This window comes from Aquila chrysaetos, chromosome 8, assembly GCF_900496995.4.
Source record: "Aquila chrysaetos chrysaetos chromosome 8, bAquChr1.4, whole genome shotgun sequence".
NCBI classification, from domain to species: Eukaryota; Metazoa; Chordata; class Aves; order Accipitriformes; family Accipitridae; genus Aquila; species Aquila chrysaetos.
The window spans coordinates 7,757,500-7,777,251 of NC_044011.1; the positions used below are offsets into that span (position 1 = coordinate 7,757,500).

Genomic DNA, 19,752 nt, shown 5'->3' on the forward strand with positions numbered 1-19,752 from the left:
ACACAATGCTTTTCCTCAAACCTGCTGCTCTCTGAGCAAGCAATTGGGGGAGAAGGGTGCAGAGCTCTTACTCTTTTTTTTTTTTTTTTTCCCCCGGAGCTCGTTTAGGGAAGAGGAGGGAAGCAGAAGGAAACGAAGCAGCCACGGCCTCCAGGGCTTCTCCCAGAGTGTAGGTATGCCCCAGGCTGCACTCTCAGCCCAGTTCTAGACTATGAAAACTGAGGCTGCAAGTCTTTGGAAAGCAGAGGAGATAAACATCCATTTTCACTATCTCCAGTGTGCTGAGCAAAGATAAAAGAAGTAATTCACCTATAGGTATTTGTTTGTATGGCCCAAACTTTATGGAGATGGTATTAGTGGGGTTAGAGTTTATCTTCCCTTCTAAATAAGTAACCTCTGCTCAGGTATGAAATAGAAAGTGCTGGTGAGAGATGGGATCTTACACCATTCCAGGTACAGACGGAAAGCCTGAACTGTTGCAGTGCTGTGTCATAACCCTGCACTCCCAGCTCCAAAAATTCAAAGTCCATAAATTGGGCTCTTAAAAAACTCCGTAAGAAAGATTATCTTTTCAAAAAATCACTGAAGCAGTTATGGGCCCTCTTACTTCTATCCAGCTTTATGCACCATTGTGATACATTGGATTAGGTATAAGGAAGAGATTCTTCACTGTGAGGGTGGTGAGGCACTGGAACAGGTTGCCCAGAGAGGCTGTGGATGCCCCATCCCTGGCAGTGTTCAAGGCCAGGCTGGATGGGGCTTTGAGCAAGCTGGTCTAGTGGAAGGTGTCCCTGCCCACGGCAGGGGGGTTGGAACTAAATGATCTTTAAGGTCCCTTCCAACCCAAACCACAGAGCTGGTTCTACGATTAGCTTTGTGTCTTCGGTCATCTGAGCCACCGCGGTGACGGGGAGGGCAGGAAGCAGAGACTCGCCGGTTCAGGGCTCCGCAGAAAAGGCAAAGGCCGCTGCGGACACGGCAGGGCTGCCGCCGCCGTGACGGGAGCGGCCCAGGCCGCTTCCCCTTCCCCTTCCGCCCGACCCCCCTCGCCCTGCCCTCACGGGTGCAACCGCCGGGGCCGGCGCTGCTCGGGGCCGGCCCGACCCAGGCCGGGGGCAACCGGACCGGCGTCTGAGCGGACGCACACAGGCACCGCGGGCCGGGGGGCTGCGGCCGCCCCGACTCCCCGCCCGCCGCCGGCGCCGGCGGCCGCTTCCCGCCCAGCCCCACCTGCGCCCCTCCGACGCGCCGCTGCGGGCGGGGGGCGGCGGGGGGGCGGAGCGAGACATCGCGGGGAGGCGGGCTGCGCCCCTCGGCAGCCAATGGGAAGCCACCAGTCGCCGCCCTGCAGCCAATAGCGGCTCGGAAAGCCGGCGCACGGCTCTCCCCTGCGGGCTGCGGAGGAATGCCGGCAGCTCTGCCGGCGGCGACCCAGCTCGTCCCGCTTTGCGACAGCCTCCCCCCCCCCCTCCTCCCGCCGCGTCGCTTTACGGCGCCCTGCCTTTCCCCCTCCCCATAACCGGCGCCCCGGTGTCGGGCCGGGGAGGAGGGGGGCGGGGCCGCCGTGGCCAATAGGCGCCGAGAGCGCCACGGTGACGGAGGGGGGCGGTGGCGCGGGCGCTGCCGTAAAGCGGACGCCGGGCGGCGGCGCGGGGGAGTTGTCACCGGCGCCGGCGGTGGCAGCGCGCGAGGCGGGCGGGCTGGGCGCTGCCTGCCGCCGAGGGCCGCCATGGCGGGGGCGCTGGGCCGCAAGGCCGTGGACTATGTGCGCAGCAAGGAGTTCAGGGACTACCTGATGAGGTGAGCGCGGGGCGGGGGTCGTCGCCGGCTGCCGCGCCCGCCTCTGCCCCGGCCGGGCGGCGGGGACCGGCGTCCCTTCCCCGACGCGACCCGCCTCCGTCCGCCGCAGCCTCGGGGCGGCCGGGCGGCGTCGTTTGCCTCTTTGCCGGGCTCGCCCTCGCCGGCGGCGGGGAGGAGGGAGCGGGCGGGCGGGCGGGCGCCCGTCGGGCGAGGGCGAAGCCGGCCCGGAGGTGCCGAGGGGGTGGTCGCGGGGGGGGGGGGGGGCCGCCGCGGCGCGCCTGTCGTCCCCTCGGCTGTCAGTCAGTCCGTCCCTCGGCTGGCGGAGGCTGTCAGTCAGTCAGTCAGCCGGGCTCCCGCCCGCCCCACCCTGAGGAGACCGGGCTTGACCTTGAAGCGCGGCGACAAGGTTTGAAACTGCCGCGGCAGCTGCCCGCTCCGGCACCGTCCCTCTCCCGGCCCCCACAGCCAGCGGCGCCTTCCAGCGCCGGCCGGGGGGGCCCGCCGGGGGCCGGGGCCCGGGGCCGGGGGCAGCTGAGCGCTGCCCGCCACCAGGGCGGGAAGAGCTTTGCCCGGCTGCGGGCGGCAGCGGCCGCGGTAACAGGTGCAGGCTTAAGGCCGCTTACTGCAGTCTTTGAGTAGGTAGGTGCTTCTTTTCGGAGGCTTGTTAGAGCCCCGCTTCCATGGGAATACGGCTTAAGTCGCCTCCCAGACAGCTCCCTACTTGCGTCAAGGTTCAGGTTGTGTGCTGTGGGAAGGGGTATGGCATCCTGAACTGAACTCGCAAGAACGTTTTAAAGATACGATTGCGGCATACTTGCTTCAATCTGGTTGAACCGCTGTACAGGAGCGGCCTCAAGTAGGCAGGCTGAAGTTTCTTTGGCTGACGAGCAGTTCGACAGTACTAAGCAAATAAAAATGGGCTCTTCTAATAAAAGTGGTTGAGCAACCTTTCGCTATAGCTGTTGCCTGCTCTTCTACTTACATCTATTGCAACTCATCTTTGATGTTGAGCAAACATGTAGGAGGACATCTGTGTGTCTGAGAAACTTAGTCTTGGTTAAAGTAGCAGGAGATGGTGTAAGCCCGCATGGAAGAGGGATTGTAATATAAAGGCTCAGTAAGCAGAAGGGTTTGCGTGGCATTTGCAAAATCAAGTTCCACAGAAACGGTGGGGTAAAAAGACAAGTAAAATACGAGATGGAAGAGAATGTCCTTGAAGCAAAGCAAAGAAAGGTCAGAGCAGGCTTCTATGTGGATTCCTTTCGAAAGTCTTCAGGATATTGTGTAAGCTTGATAGATGCATTTTAATGTTAACATTCAGTTAATTGTACCAGAATTCATGTGAAGCATGTAAATGGCCAGTAAAACAGTAGTGGGCTCTGTAATTGGAAAAACAAAACAAAAATCCAGAAGAGATAATGGCTGCTTCCTAACACTACCACAGTTACTTACTGGAAGTATCTCCTTCCTTACCAAAGACTGAAAAGGTAGCTGAAATAAGCCTTTTCAGATGTAATTCATCCTAGTTCTAGTCTTGAAATAAGTTCTACAAATAAGACTGTATTGCAGAAAAGAGCATCCCACAGGATTCTGCCTTTGTGGGAAGGGTTCTGCCTTGTTATGTACAAAGATACCTGCTTAATTTGTACTGCTGTTACTGGGTGTGTCATAAAAGGCTAAAGTCAGTTGCTCCATTTGGTATGGCCTTTCAGCATTGTTTCTTGCTTACTAGGAGATGAGTGTCTAAGTGGTTGGCTTTATGTTGAGTTTAAAATTTGGATAACTGTCAAGAAAAGACTGTAGTCTCTCTTCTGTGTAGAAGAAACTGAGTGTATGTACTTTAGAGCTGTTATCTCTTTGCAGTCCTTCCTGAAGGCTCTTGCTTCCCCAGGCTATGGGACTCTATCCTGAAGAAAATGTCCTGCTTGTCTTGCTCATAGAGCAAGAGTTTCCTCAAAGCTCTGAGACTGGTATCTGTTCTAAAAATCAGCATCTAATCACTGCAGTGAAGCAAGGCTTTATAAATGTGAAACTTGTTTGTGGGAAACGATGAATTGGGATACTGTTTGTGATACCAATGTTTGGCTTCAAATTGTTTGACCCTAAATAGAATAACTGAAGTTACCCAAAGCGGTGGAATTGAGTGTTCCATTAGTGTGGCTTGGGGCAATCAAAACTTGCAGACATCTGTCGGAATAAGTAGCTTCAGTTTCAGCTTTGTAACTTGAAAACATGAAAGCAAGTGTAATGAATGCGTGCTGCTTTTCTCAGGTGGATATATCTGGCATTAGAATTGCATTACATCATGGCTTAGCTTTTGGATCTTGCACAGAGAAACAAGATAAATTGCTTTTAAAACTGTCATTAATAATTAATTGTTCTGCCAGTTTCACATCTGGCTTCTCTTAAGTGGTGAGTAATAAGGATCTGAGTGACTGTAAATCATGTAAATATAAGTTTACCCTAACCATGTCTTAATGCTTTAAAGTAAGCATAGTAAGAATGTAAGCTGTAGGTAGGCTTTTCCTGCTTCTTGTGAAATGCAGCAGTAATGTTAATTTAAAACTAGCTGATTAGCATATGAAAGCTTGGTAGCTCTATATATTGTGAATTTGAAGTTGCTTTTTTCTTCTAGTGACAGCTGACATTTTTAGGATCTATAAAGTTGTATTATCTAAGCCACTAATAGTAGGTAACTGAGTCCTCTTACTGCTTTAAGTCATTAGGATAAGAAGTATCTTCTGAAAAAACATCCAATAGAACAGCTGTCCTCCTCTTTTGAGAGAGAAGACCTATAGGCTGCTCTAGACAAGCTCTGTCAGCTTCTTGTGGTAGAAGCCTAAATTACTTTAGTCACATAATCTATCCCAAGGAGTCCTGAAATCTTCTGGTAATGGAAAAATAAAGCATGGAGATTGCCATCTTTTGGGGCACTTCGGAAATGTCTCTTCCTGATGACTCAGCAGTAATGCGAATGTAGTGACTCTGTTAATGTAGGTGGCTTTGAAATAGATAGTTCATTTCTTGTCAAGCTCGAGCACTTATGTTGATGTAAGCTGTCCAGGACCTTTCTTCTAACTGAAATTAATTTTAGGAGAGTTAGCATCAGTAATATGACTAGAATTAGCTGATCTTCAGTTCTCCTTATTAGTAAATCTTTAAACACAAGGACATAAGAACTTAAAAAAAGTCCTCTACTGGTCTGTGCTAGAAACTGAAGGATGTGGTGCCTGCTGTCATCATCTTCTATGACATGAGAACTGAAAAATCTCACACTTGCAGAAGGGTAGTATTCTTTCCACTTAGGGGATGGCTGTGTGGGGGTAATGAGTAGTGACAGTTCATCTGTATTTGCAGAATGGTCTCTGGCCTATTAATATCCTCATTGCCAGTATGAGGAAAATACATGCAAAAATTTTGGAAAACTCAATCTTCCCCAATATAGCCTTTTTGGAATGAATTCTAGTAGCAGTATAAGGTATTGATCAGCTGTTGGTTCCTCTTCTGATGTCTAGACACACAGAAAGCAGATGCATAGAAACTGAGTGCATAAATCCAACAGCTGTTGTCCACAGTTCTGGAAATGTTAGTACAAAGTATTCCCTTTGTCAAGGGATTGAATGTAGTTCTTGGAAACTACTAATTTGGAATGGAGTCACTTCAGGAATAGATGCATGTGCTTGCTGCAGTATCCTCACCCTTGGATGTGGTGCATTTGTTGCAGCTGTATTGGCTGCAGAGCTTTGGGGCTGGATGCCTGCTTCTGGAAGAGTCTATATGACCTTGATATGCCCTCTTCTAGGAGTATAATAGCTGTTCCAGTCTCATGTGAATGTGAAGACAACCTTGCAAGAGCTTAGCCAGAGCTGCCTACTCTGTTAAAATAGCATCACTTTGATTCTATTTTAGGCTTTCACTTGCCTGAAAACAACTTCCATTTTAAAAACGAAGGCTGACTTCTGTTGGCACAAAAACACTGTGCCAGGAGACAATTTGAACTTGTTTAGTTAAGGTTTTATGAAAAAATTGTGAACTTGTCTTGTGAACTTCAATTAACTATTGCTGTGGTTCAGTTAATAAGAAAACAAAAACCAAGTGGTTAGATTATTCAAGGACACCCTAACAAATCATCTTGAACTAGCCTGTGGCTTGTAACAAAGACTCGCTGAAATGCATGTCCAGTGTGATTTCCTAAGTAGATCTGACTGTTTCCTTACCATAGCTATTTGTAAAACAGTGCTCTAGGAAGATGGAAATCAGTGTGAGGGAAGTGACTGTTACGAACTGTTCTGTAGCTTGGGGCAGCGGTAGGTGAGCAGCACTCGGTCAGCAGTAGGTTTTCTATTAGTAGCTGGTTTCTTGTAAGTCATAATTCAGAACCGAGTCCTATCATTATCTTTGCTAGAAAGAGGATGTTTAAAAGTTCTGAAGCCTTTTAAAAGGTATAGTAGCAAATAATCTTAAATATATGCTGTAGTCTAGCTTTCATGCATAGATCATTAAGCTATTACATAAATTGGTACCTAGATGATCACTTAAATGAACCCCATACATGACTGGAGTGCAATTTTATGTTAGATCACTGAAAATGTGTTACAGCTCATGTTTGGTACAGCCACAGTTGGCCTGAGCTTAGTGACAGCAAGATCTCTGGCAACGTTTGGTTTGACCTACTTATGTGGGTATACAAAGAATTCCAGGTGACTTCCTGAAAGCTTCCACAGAGGAATTGTAGCTGTTTAGCTTTATCATGACAACCTTGATGGCTTTTGGCATGCTTTTAAACTAGTTGGGGATCTTGGATGCTTTAAAGTCTACAGGGGATGAATGTCTTCCACAGACCATAATGGGTTTTTATCTTGCTAGGGAAAAGGTACTTGAGCAGTGAACACTTGTCGCAGTGACAGCACTTGAGGGAAATGGGATTTTTAATACTGTTGCATTAATCAAGGTTAATGTCACCACAGGTTCCTGACTTCTATCTATCTTCTGTTTGTGGTACAATTCTCTCTATGTTGATTATGAAAGAAACTAACACTCTTTTTCTTCTTTCTTCCATGTGCTTTTTGAATGGAAAACAATGATGGCCCACTCAAATAGTACGGTAAGAAAAGAGAGGGGACTTCTGTTTTCATGTTCTCCCTAACTTCAGTAACTTGCAGTCTTTTTGCCTCAGCACTGTTATGACCTCGCCTGCATCTGAAAAGCATACTGCGGAACCTCCAGGAGCAATACATGAGTAATATTTATTTGCAAGTCTGAGGTTAAGGTGACTAAATGTTAGCTTCTTCAGAATGTCTCTTCAAGTAATTGCTACAAAATCAAAGGGGCTTCATTTTTTCCGTATTCTTTGCTAAGGATATGAGATCAATCTGGAGCCACTCTTCTGCATAGCAACAATACTGGTCCATAACCAAGCTACCTGGCTTATTTTTAACCAGCTTTGTCAGGCAATAAATGGTACCATATAAGTCTCACTACATACTCCTCTTTCCTTCAGCCTTTCAGTTTGCTCCTGGAACTGGGAGTGGGTATTTTATGCCTGTTTATCATAACTGTGAATCATAATGTTATGGAAGACTTGCTCTTCTGTGTAGACCAAAGACAAAGTATATAGGTGTAGCTTAATTCTTGTGTGTGTAAACTTCAAAGGGCTGCCTGCCTGGAGGCACTTAAAACTGGATAATCATCTCAAGTGAGAAGGTTCCAAATCTACTTCCCTGGTTGGCAGAGGATTACTGCTGCAGCACTGCTGGGATGTGAACTGATGATTCTCCAGCTTGTGCAGCCTGAGTTTGAAGTGGTCCATACTCTATAGTGTATTATTTGTTTATGTTCTAATGGCAGTTGAATTAAGTAAAAACGTGAAGTTGACTTGCTTTACTTTTCAAAACAGAAGTCGTCACTAAGACTCTGCAACCTGTAGTTGTTTCACAGATTCAAAAAATCAAGCTTAGAGCCCTAAAGACTTCTTTTTCTGAAGCTACAATTGTTTAAATGAGACTCCTGAAATGACTGTAAAAACCTCACCAAGTACTGCCTCACCAGTTATCTTTTGCAGCCTGCTTTAGTGTGGTGATGCTAACATAAGTTTGTCTTGCTCTCTTACTGTGCAAAAAAATCATGGTTGTGACTAGATGTTTGTTTCTGGTCCTCTTACTGCCCTTTAAAACTATTTAAATATGCTCGAGAGGCTTTAACCATTACAGATGCCAATTTTCCTATCAGTAGGAATATAGTAAACAGATGCATTTATTGCACTCCTCAAAATACTCTTATTATAAATCTGAGTTTGGACCAATGCACATTCTGTGGACACTTGCAGAAATACTACATTGTTTTGCATGTTGCACTAAGGGTAAACTATCAAAAGAGTGTGTACAACTTAAACTCAATTTTTTCTATGCTTATTTTAGTTAAGTTTCTTGTATTGCAACCAAAATCTTCAGGAAGCAAGTGTGGCTTTTAATCTTACTGTAGTGTTGTGGTTTAACCCCAGCCAGCAACTAAGCACCATGCAGCTGCTCACGCACTCCCCCCAACCCAGTGGGATGGGGGAGATAATTGGAAGGAGAAAGGTAAAACTTGGGGGTTGAGATAAGAACAGTTTAATAGGACAGAAAGGAAGAGAATAATAATGATAACAATAATAAAATTACAATAATAATAAAAGGATTGGAATATACAAAACAAGTGATGCACAATGCAATTGCTCACTGCTTGCTGATGGATGCCCAGTTAGTTCCTGAGCAGCGATCCCCCTGGCAGGCCAACTCCCCCCAGTTTATATACTGGGCATGATGTCACATGGTACAGAATACCCCGTTGGCCACTTTGGGTCAGCTGCCCTGGCTGTGTCCCCTCCCAACTTCTTGTGCCCCTCCAGCCTTCTTGCTGGCTGGGCATAGGAAGCTGAAAAATCCCTTAGTCTAAATGTTACTTAGCAACAACTGAAAACATCAGTGTTATCAACATTCTTCTCATACTGAACCCAAAACATAATGCTATACCAGCTACTAGGAAGACAATTAACTCTATCCCAGCCAAAACCAGGACATGTAGTGTTACAAGCTAGTATCCAGACTGGCAAGAGTATCTTGGAATTAAAATTGCAAGAAACTTAAATATCCCCTGAGAATTTGAAATTGTTGTAATATCTGCAGTGTTACAGTTAGAGCAAGTGTCAAAAGAATGGATACGGTTGGTATCTGCAAAGCTTTTTCTTGCAATGTGCATCTCTCTTGCTGTATCTGGCCAAGTTACTTTTGAGCATCCTTAGTTTCCTGTTAGGAGAAGCTGATGCAAGTACTGCACGCATCTTCTGTGAAAAGCATTCTACTGAAGCTTTGTTACTTGTAGCAGTACTGGAAATTGGACTTAAGACACTATTTTTCTCAGTTTGGAGTCTTTTAGACTATATGCATCAAACTGAGCTCTCATCAGTTTTTCTGACTTGATTCTTCCTGCTTCTTGTCTCTCTTTTTTCTGTGTACACACCTGTAGCTAACTGGTCTACTCATGCGTCTAATCACTGAGCCTTAGGTAGTCACTAAGTTGTTTCAGCAATTGCAGATGAAGCTCTAGGTAACAATTTGGTTTCTTTGCTTGGCCCTGCTCTTTCAAAGAGATGGTGTAAGCACTTGGAAGAATATGCTTGCTGAGCATTTCTTCATTCTCAGCATAACATGAAAACAATTCCAGTTCTTCACTTCAGCAAGTCCTTGTGTTTTCATACATTTTTGAGGAGCCTCATTTGAAAGAGATGAATGCTAATTCTCTGCACAGAAGTGAGCTGTAAATCTGAGGTTCTTATATGACTATACCAATCAGACTGCTTAACGATGGCTGAGATATAATTACACAAAACTACATTTCAATGGCCTTACAGTGGTTCCTCTCCAGTCTGCAAGAACATTGAGTGAGTTCCTCTTCCTTCCCTCCTGAAGACTAGATCCTGCTAAAAGAAGGGTTTAGTTTTTCTCCCTTACATCAAAAGTAGTCCCTGTCATAACTTGGAATTTTACCCTTAACCCTGTCCTTTGAAGCTTTGTGTAGCTAAGGAAAACTATAAGAATAGTGCAGGAGGTCTGTGTTTCTGTGTAACTTTATTTTCCTTTTCCCTCTTTACAGCACTTTTGGGGGCCAGTTGCCAACTGGGGACTGCCTGTTGCTGCTATTAATGACATGAAGAAATCTCCAGAAATCATTAGTGGCCGAATGACATTTGGTAAGACCAGAGACAAACTTCTGTCGGTAAACTGACTACAGAGCACAGATTCTGTCCTTCAAGCAGTGATAGATTATTAGTTGCTTGCAAACTTGTGATCAAAGCAGACATAGACAAAAGAAATCTTGTTACATAACTTCAGAGGCCACTTAAAAATTGAGGTACTGAAAAGTTGCAGAGCTCTCTTTCAGAGGGCTTTCCAGTAATTTGGGGGGAGGGAGGCAGGTCTTGAGTCTTGGCAGTTTTGATCACCAGACTTACTCCTAAAGTACCTTCTGGTATCTTATACTACTGCATGCACAGATTCAGAATGCATCCCTTTACACAACTTTATTCTTTGTATTGAGAACAATGATGCCTTGTGGTTAGTGTGAGACTTAAATATTAACACTGACAAAGTGAAGAAATAGTAATGCTTGGTCTGCTGGGTGCAAAAAAGCAGCTGAGGGAGGTTAACTCCTTGCAGAGCAGTTGCCTGTGAGAGGCTAGCATGACTCCTAATGGAATAGTGGGAGAATTTTTTTTTAAATGCATAAACAGTATTTTTTCTACCTTTTTTGGAACATGTATAGCTTTTGCCTATATGTCTGTCTCTGTATTTTATTGTTCAAATACTTCTCTAGGATCATAAATCTGATCGCTTTAATTGATTAGCTTAATTTTGGCATTATGTCTCTTCCTTAACTCAGTTATTAACTTAATTCTGAGTAATTCTTCTCCCTGAAGCAAAATACCTTTGGGTTAAGGAAACAGCTTCATGCTCACTAGGTTCTGCTTAGAGTAATTAAGTCTCTTAATCAGCTTCCTGGAAATGGAAGATCAGTTTGAATAGTCTCTAGCATAGTGAAACTGTTTTGCAAGTAGTGCTTTGGTGGCAGCTACCCAGCTCAGCAAAGTTAAGACGCTTTTTAAATTTTTCTAAGTATATATATATGATGGTGTGCATACAAATATTTTTCTCCATCTTCTAGTTTCTGTACCTTAAAAAAGCCTGTTTTCTTGAACAATTTGTTTTCTGATACTCTTTTCTTTCTTTAAGCCTGTCAAAGCTAAAAATGAACTTCACAGAACTACTGACTTCTTGGGTTGTAATTTCCAGTGTTTACATGCACTTGTGGCAGGAGAGTAGATTAAAATTGTTTCTTGTCTTCCTGGAAGGCAGGTAACAAAGCTTTATGCTTCTGAATGTTCATGGTTTCCTGGGGATGGAAACCTCCTTCTCCTTAAAGTCCATTTTAGAAAGTTCCCAGTAAGAACTGTATTTAAGTTATTAGTATTTTTAAAAATACGCGGTCCTAGAAGTTGTCAGAATAATTGTATAGGACAGGCCATGTCTCATTGGGATTAACTCTTATTCTCTGGCTGAGATAGTTTAGGCAATAAACTGAAAAGGCTTCAGTTGCATCACAGGAAAGTGTATGAGTTTTTGCGGAAAGCTGCAGCCCTGTAGATTTTCTTGTGTAGCAAAAATTAGCACTGTTCCATGTTTTCCTGCACTGGATCATCAAAGTGGCCAAATTTGTAGGATTATTGGAAAACTCAAAAGCAGTGAGAAGCGTTCTACTTGTCATTACATTCCACTACTATGAAAATTAAGCCTCAACAAAATACAGATATTAAAAATAATCTACTAACAATATCTATCATGTTTTTCAGCACTGTGTTGTTACTCCTTGACTTTCATGAGATTTGCCTACAAAGTGCAGCCAAGGAACTGGCTGCTTTTTGCATGCCACTTGACTAATGAAGTTGCACAACTTATTCAAGGAGGACGACTGATCAAATACAGGCAAGTCACACTTTAATAAGGCGAAGTAAAACTGATGGCTCTTGCAATACTCTGTTAGCGGCTTTTAGCTGTGGTGGAAACCCCCCTGCATGGTTTCTGAACTTGTTTAACTTCACTACCTTTTGCAAACCTAATAACAAGCCTGTTGTCACTAGGCTGAACTATGACTTGTTGCCTTGCACCTCCTTTGAAGCTTCTGAGGGGTGCACACAGAAGAGGCTGAAAACCCTTATGGTCATGGATGTAGACAGGGCTTTCAGCAGCTGCTGGCTATTTTGGGGTTTGTTTCATTATGTTGATTAGTCTGCTTGTCTCCATCTTGGTAACTAACTCCTCAGATGGAAACATCCATGAAACTGTGAAGGGGTTGTATGTCTGAAAGAAATCACGCAAAACCTCTCTAAGCTGACTGTTCTATATGTGGGGTAGATCCAACTGAGTGTGACCAGGAAACAGCAGCAAGCAGTCTCACACCCTCATTGTGTAGCAAGTAGTGCAGACGCTGCCCCAAGCAATCCTGATGGGTCAGGATTATGGCTTTTCTCTCTTCTGCTCTGAGAAGTCCATGTAGAGTAGTGGGAGGATGAAGCCTCCTGACCTATAAATTAAAAAAATAAGACTGAGCAAAACTGCAAGTTGACCTGCCTTTGCATAAATAACTGGCCAAATGTCCTTCATTCCTAAAGTTCTACTGTATGTCCAGATTTTTTATAGCAATTGCAGGTCAATATTCACTCTTAAAAAAGCTGTTTCTTGTCTTGGCAGGATGGAGAAAAAGAACTAAATATCTAACTTGAAATAAGCCAGGGAATGTGTTCATCCCGAATTACAACCAAGGAAGACTTGCCATCTACAGTTGCTGTGACAGTTACAATGCGGATAAACCAGAAACACCTATTATGACAATGACCCCACCAAGAATCCTTCTACTAATTTTTCTTATCTTGCCTTTTAAAAAGTACTATTCAGCAATGTAAACCATTGCATTTAAAGTCTTGCTGCCTTACAGGTCCTTAATAACTACCCTTTTATTAAAGAGTTAGTCATCCAAATAACAAGCAATATTTGAAAACCAACTTTTTTTATCTAACAGTCTACAAAAGTGGCCAGTGATGGTTTGACATAACTTGTTTTCAAATCTACATGAACAGAGGTCAGTAAACAGAACTGTAGGTGGTATCATTGTTCTATGTATTAATATTCTTAAAAGCCATTTAACTTGGGTGCATTCATTCCTATTCTGTCTCTTTTTTTTTTTTTTTTTTTTTTTAAACTTAAGCAGGGGCTTGCTAATCTACAAGAACAAATGTGTAGATGGGCAGCCTGGAAGTGACCAGCTATCCTTCTTCCCTTACTGCATGCCTTGTCTCATTAAAGAGACTTTGTTAACATACATTTTTAAGTCGCACATTATTTAAGAAGACTCAGAAAAGCAAAACCATAACACTGAATGAAGGAAGGCAAAAAAGTCTGTTTCTGTTTTTTAAGAAGTTCTAAATGCATTTTATTTCTTTTCCTACTGTTTGAGTTGTTCTAGATGTATGTAATCCTTATACAGGCAAAAACTTAACTTGTTTGGAGTCTAATATCTGAAGGACACAAGGTGCCTTTTGGTAGTTTTTGACTTCATTGGGAGTGTGGTTTTCCTGCATGACCTGCCTGAAAGTTACATTCATCTAAAGATATAGATGACAAAGAATGTATGTGATGGATTGTATTTCAGTGCAGTGTTTTTGAACAATAAACATGTTCCAGATGGCAATAAATCCCTTCCACATCTTGAAAAGTTTTATCATATTGTGATACCAGGTTCTGAAGTGAAACTTCAGTATGGAGTGTCATTTTATTACTGTAACGGCATGAAGCAAAAACAGGCTGGAAAAGTAAGTGGTATTATCCTTTGTACTGAGTTCAGGCAAGCGTCCACTGGATCCTAATACCCAGCACTTCTTTCCCCCAAGGAAAAGGGGGTGTGGGTACTTGGCTGAGAATGAGTATTCCTGCCATGATAGGCAGAGTAGAGTGCAGGGCTTTCACTATGCAGCTGAGTAAATATTACATATTGTCTTCTAGCAATTATACGATGGTCAATTAACAGACTTGCCTTAATCCTAGGCTGACACTGTGTTTCCAACTGCATGATGGCTAAATTTTTTAACAGGCATACAAGAAAGAGGCTTATAGGGCATGCTTTGCTGGATGTGTAAAACTAGTACTGACTGCTGCTCGTTGCTTTAGAAAAGTTAGTGCATAAAGCTGCCCCTTCAGTACTGCTGTCCTGTCACAGAAGTAGTCATCTTCTCTCCCTCCCTATCTCCTGGAATAGAAGAAGCATTAGACTTTTGTATAGACTAGTGAGGTATAAGCAGATGAGCATAACTGATTATCTTGGCACCTTATAGTTTGTTATCTTATTTCTGGAGAGAAAATAACTTACAGGTGAGCTTGAACTTCATAGGTATGAAATGTAGTGTTTTGGGCTGCTCTTGGGTAAAGCTTGCAGTAGATGGAATACTCTGGTGTCACCTGCTGCTTTGATCACTGTTCATTACCTGCTGATTGTCTTAACTTCCTTACCTAGGGAATACCATTCACAAGAGTTTATCTTCTCTCATTTTCCTTGTAGCTGCCTGCACCATATTTTCTCATGTATTTCCTTCTACCTTTCTTCCCCTTATCCATGCACTGTGACAAGGCTCAAGTTCTTCATACTGGAGTAGTGCAAGTGTGAATTGCGGGTGGAAAATGGGCTCTAAGTTGCTTTGATTAGGTTTGAAACCAGTGATCCTTCCTGCACTCTGTACAGGCTTCTACAAAAAGGGGAAGAGGTGGAGCAAAGCATCTTTCATGGGACTTGAAGGGACAGGGCCCAGTTTGGGATAGGGAACTCTGGCCTGGGGTGGATGTTCCACAGCCTGTCAGTCTGCCTAATGACAAAAAAGTTTATATGGGCAGAGTGCCACCAAGTGGCTTGTGACCTGTGTCCTTCAGAGCATTATTTATCAAACCATTCACATACCATTTTTTTGTTTAAATTTTTTTATTTAAGTGATGGTGCTGGTGGGGAATACCTTAAGGAGGAGAAATGAGGAATTATTGCAATAAATAATTGTATGGTTAATCTGCACACTCTTCCTCTGGTGCAAAATGCTGACACACATTGGCCTATGGCCATTTTGGGATGGTGCTGTCTGGGATAATCCAAAAAGAGAACATTTTAAAGAGACTGTGGAGACTTTTATATTCTTGAGTTGTAATACCTTAATGGAGCTAATGGCTTGGGTGTTTGTTTTTTTTTCCTTTTTCCCCACCCCCCCGGTAGCATTGGATAGATGAATGTGGCTATGCCAGCTTCACTGATTAATAATAATCCAAAGTTAGAGCTCAGTATTTGCATTTGATTTATAAGATTATAGGGCTTCTCTCTACATGCTGTTTTTCTGGAATACCTATTTGGTTTTAATTTCACAGTTTGCTTTAATCCTAATAACTTTTCAACTGTAGGCTACGTCCTGCCACTAGAAACCTGTGCTGCTCTGATTCCACGCGCTGCCCTGTGTGTACTGCTCTTGTTCCACCACAGTAAGACTGGGAAGGACATGGCCTTTCCTGTCTTGCCGCAGTGGCTGCTGCTGCTGCAGTGTCAGCTGCTGTTGTCTTTCATGTTTTCAGACAGAAAAGAATTTCTCACCTTTCTGAGCAAGTGCTGCTAGACTGCTGCTAAGGAATGTGACACTCTTAGGAATTTAAGTGCGGGACAGTATCAGCTAAGTTCTCAGTCTGTCTGTCGTTCCCCTTTTCTCCCCAATTTGAGCTTGAGATCTCTTGACCCACTTCTTCAAGGGAAGAGTTAGACTGTAACTTACTGTGGCATTAAAATAGCTCACAATTTCTTCTGCTGTTGCAAGATTGAGTGTCCTTGATCTGGAAGCTTGCTGGTTTATGATTCAAATGTGGAGGTCATTTGGTAGCACAGTAATAAATGGACAGAAATCAATAACCATAATTGTGGGGTCAGAAGAGATTACTTACAAGGCTTCTTTAATGAAGGCAATAACAGCTACCTGTAGTGAATTTTGTTCAACCTCCCACAACTGTCTCATGCTATATAATAATTTCAGCTAATACTGCTATGTATGGTATGTTCTTTTTTTTTTTTTTTTCCATTTTGCTTCTATGACTTCTGTATGAATAAGTGAGCTTTCCCTACTCTAAAACCAGCAGAAACCTCTCTTAGCCACAGTACTGTGTACACAGTAGCCTGCAAGCTCTCGGAGAAAACACATTCTTAGTAAAACGTAGTTCCCCATAGCATTGTGGGTTATCTTTTGTTCTCCATACAAAGCACAATGGTGCCATGTGAGCAAGGACAGCAATGTAGAGAACTGGTGGGGGGAAAAAAGGGACAAAACAAAAAAGTCTCAGTAAGTTTACAGTCTGAGAGAAGGGAGCGAGAAAAGGAGAGTTTGCTCCTTGGAACCAAGACGGGTTTTGACATAGAAGTGTTTAGAAAATACAATCCCAGATTAGGACAGAGCAGTTTTCCAACTATCTAGTGCCTTCCCTGAGCTCTCACATGAATGCTGATACAAACTGTATTACTGTCCAACTAATGCCTAATATGTAGAGCATCAAATTATCAAATGTATTTACTTCAGCTGTGTGTGTTTCCAGTGCACATGAACCTGTATTACACTGCCACAGGTGCAGACATGTTACTGCTTTACATGCCAGTTACAAGAAGGTAAAGGGAGTCAAGGAGAGGAGGAATAAAAAGATGAGATAAAGAAGAATAATTAAAAACTTACTAGTGTGATATATTCATTGGTGGGCTTAGCACAAAGCCCTTTAGGAATACGGCCTGTTTCTTCACGCTAATGTGAGAGACTATCAAGAATATAAAATGGTAGTATGGGAAAGATTCACAAGCACATGTACCAGCTCTCTTAGGTTTTCAGCCTGTGTCTCACAGGATACTTTAATCCTGTCTGCATTTGGGGAAGAACAGTGCTAACTGCCTAATGTAGTATGTCTGCAGTTCTACTTCTGTAGAGTTGGAGCATTTCTGCTGTCATCTTGTGCAGAGGCTAAAAAGTTTATTCTGACTGAGACATTGCTGCAAGTTTCACTGTGTTTGTAAAGTAGAAAAGTAAGCAGTCTGGTGTTCTAAAATGAGGCAATTTCTTTATCAAATAAATTGTGGAGAAGTCTGTCTCTCCCCACCCAATCCCTTTCTGCTTTTGCTGATCTAATAGCTGCCAGTGCATTGCATTTAGTCACTGTGGTAACCACTTACAAATAACAAATGTCCATAGAATCATCCCGATAGCAACCAGAAGGCAGAAATATCGGCTTCCTGGATAACCTGCTCCGAGTGTCATCACCAACGTCCTGCTCCTTCAAGATCATTGCCTCTCTCTTTATCACATGGCCTAACCCTGACCATGATACTGCTCTCTTCCTACTTTTTCTCCTTCTCCCTCTCTTCCCACCTTTTTTAACAGTAGGTTTCAAGTAACTATGGCAACAAGCCTGGGAATTTTCAGCTCATTCGTCTGAAATCTAGGTCGTGTCTTTCTCATTAAGTGAAACTATTGTATGGGGATAACTGGCCCAAACTCAGCCCTTGGTGCAAGAGAAAGCAGCGCCAATTCCAGCAGCACTTGCAAGTACTTACACAATGGCTGTATTTGGTCCACTATGTAGAAAAATGTAAAGATACAAAGCCACTTACAATTTTGAAAGTATTTAATAATTTTGAAAGCATTTAACCCATAACTGGGCCACGGGAGAACCATGCTGTAACTTGCTTTAATTGGCGTTGATTTATAGGTTGGTTGGAATAGTCTCGTGTCATGCTTGTTGTCCGAGGGTATGCATTAACTGAAGGGATGCCTTCTTGGAGTGGTATTGAGTGATGTAACTGATACTAGTAGCCTCTCTCATTCTTTGAAGAGGACATGTGGTGTTGTGAAATCTTAAAGCTGTCTCCTGGCAGGACAAGATATTAATCTCCTCTAATCTGTCACTCTGCAGTCTGCCTGGATCTGAGATCACAGCTTAAACACAGAAATATCTCCAGATTGTAACTTGTAGCAATGCCAAGGGAATAGCGAGATTGTCTCAAACGTTCCTCTTACACATTGGGATAGACCATGTCTCCTTGCCCCTGGGATCACATAAAATCCTAAACAATTACTGTATTTGTCCACGGGGAAGCCATACGAAGCAACAATTACCAGGTATTTTTGTACGCACTTGATGTTATGGGTCACCTGGAAGCAAAGCACAAAGCCAGCAGTGCAATTGGTAACCTCTCTAATAATTTGCGTTTCTTATACTGTAAAATGGTAAACATCAGCATCAGCTCTCAGCCGGATTATTGTTAGGAACAGGAACGGGTTCAAAGATTTGGCAAGGTACCCAACAGTGTATCAGTTTACCGAGCCTCTGTGATACCTGATCTGAGCGTACGATGCCCCAGAGAGAGAAGAGCTCACCAGGCTGTTTGTTACTTCCTTGCATGTGTTGAGTTAGCCACGATGAGCCAGTAAAGGCTATTATCTTTCCCTCCAAAGCTTAGCAGTGGCTCACGGTGTTACTGTGAACCACAAACACACCTAGCTACTAAGTGCCTGCCAAGCGCTCTGGGAAACAGCTCTCATTTCTGTAGTTGTTTTTGTATGCCTCAGCTCCCTACGTGAGAGCCATGAGTGAGATCAGTTTCTGTCACTAAAGCAGCAATGACTGGATCTGGAAAGGTCTGAGTCACAGAGGACACAATTACCATGAAGCTGTATGAAGCCACCAAGTGTGTGCTCTGCTGGATGGGCCTGTGACTGTGGGTGATGGGTGGGAAGTGACAGACAAATTAGAAGCGATGGGTTTCCTGAACTGAGGCATAAGAAAGAGGATACATTTTCCAGCTTTTGCTTCCTTGCTCCTTGTTTTTGGATCACTGCTACCTGTCACTGTCAGCGATGCAGGCTTGCTGGGGAAAGTTCGTAATGGCATTTTCAGGAGCAGAGGGTCTTTTCAAAAGACACGAGGGGCATTCGTCCCCACTGGTAAGCTCCCTTCCTTTCAGTGGGCTTCAGAAGCTTCTGCTTTGTTTGATGTGGGATGTTTGCAGCAAGCAGCAGGATTGAGGTGGGGTCTTATCAAGTAGAATGGGCAAGTCCCTGAAGGAGCTCTACATTTTCTGTTTTCTACCGTTCTCCCAGGGGATCTCTGTAAGAGATCCTTTACTTGGTTTTCCTTGTAACCCCTGGCTTTCACCTTTCAGCAATATTCATGCCAACATCCCATTTCCAAAGGTGAAGGATACAAAGGTGATGAGGGATATGGGACATTCGAGCCCTAAAATGTGTTGCTTGCAGTTTTGGTTTTAGTGGGGAGCCCAAAGATTGCAGCTGCGGGTTGTGTGTCACTTGGGAGGAGGTAGGGAAAAGACTGCCGTGCTCTCACACGTCATGCCACCATTTCCAGTGGAAGCATGAGCCCGCAACATGTCTGTGGAAGAGAGGAACTAGTAAAAGTAAACTGTGGGTAATTTTTGTCATCCCTCTGCCCAAGCAAATAGCAGTGAAGCAAACAAAACTCAGCATCGTGCAGCTGTGATGTATGACGCAAAGTCCGCTGGATGCTGTACTTAAAAGGTCTCACTGACCACCTCCAGAGGCGCCTGAAGCATCAGGAGGTTCTCCCTCCTCCTCCATTCAGTGCAAAACCAACGGAGCTACATTCTGCTCCCACCAGCTAATGCCAGCTCTGCTCCCTGCCCCCCATATCCAAATGGCTTGTGCTTCCAGCTATACTGCGACTGCAGAAGTAAACAGGCCTTAGGAGAGCAAGGTTCCTGGGGTTCGAGCTGTATGGATGTAGCCTGCAAGGCTCTGGTGGGCTGAATTCTTCAAAGCTTCACTTCACCTGGTCC

At 43.9% G+C, this 19,752-nt stretch overlaps 1 protein-coding gene across 1 annotated transcript; it reads left to right on the top strand.

Annotated features, from left to right (window-relative positions):
• Positions 1-1,550: 1,550 nt before the first annotated feature.
• MPC1 (mitochondrial pyruvate carrier 1) lies at positions 1,551-13,582 on the top strand. The gene is made up of 5 exons (XM_030021284.2): positions 1,551-1,800; positions 6,901-6,904; positions 9,931-10,027; positions 11,684-11,816; positions 12,582-13,582. Exons 1-5 carry the CDS (start codon positions 1,730-1,732, stop codon positions 12,598-12,600), a joined length of 324 nt encoding a protein of 107 aa, XP_029877144.1. The 5' UTR covers positions 1,551-1,729; the 3' UTR covers positions 12,601-13,582.
• Positions 13,583-19,752: the final 6,170 nt, after the last annotated feature.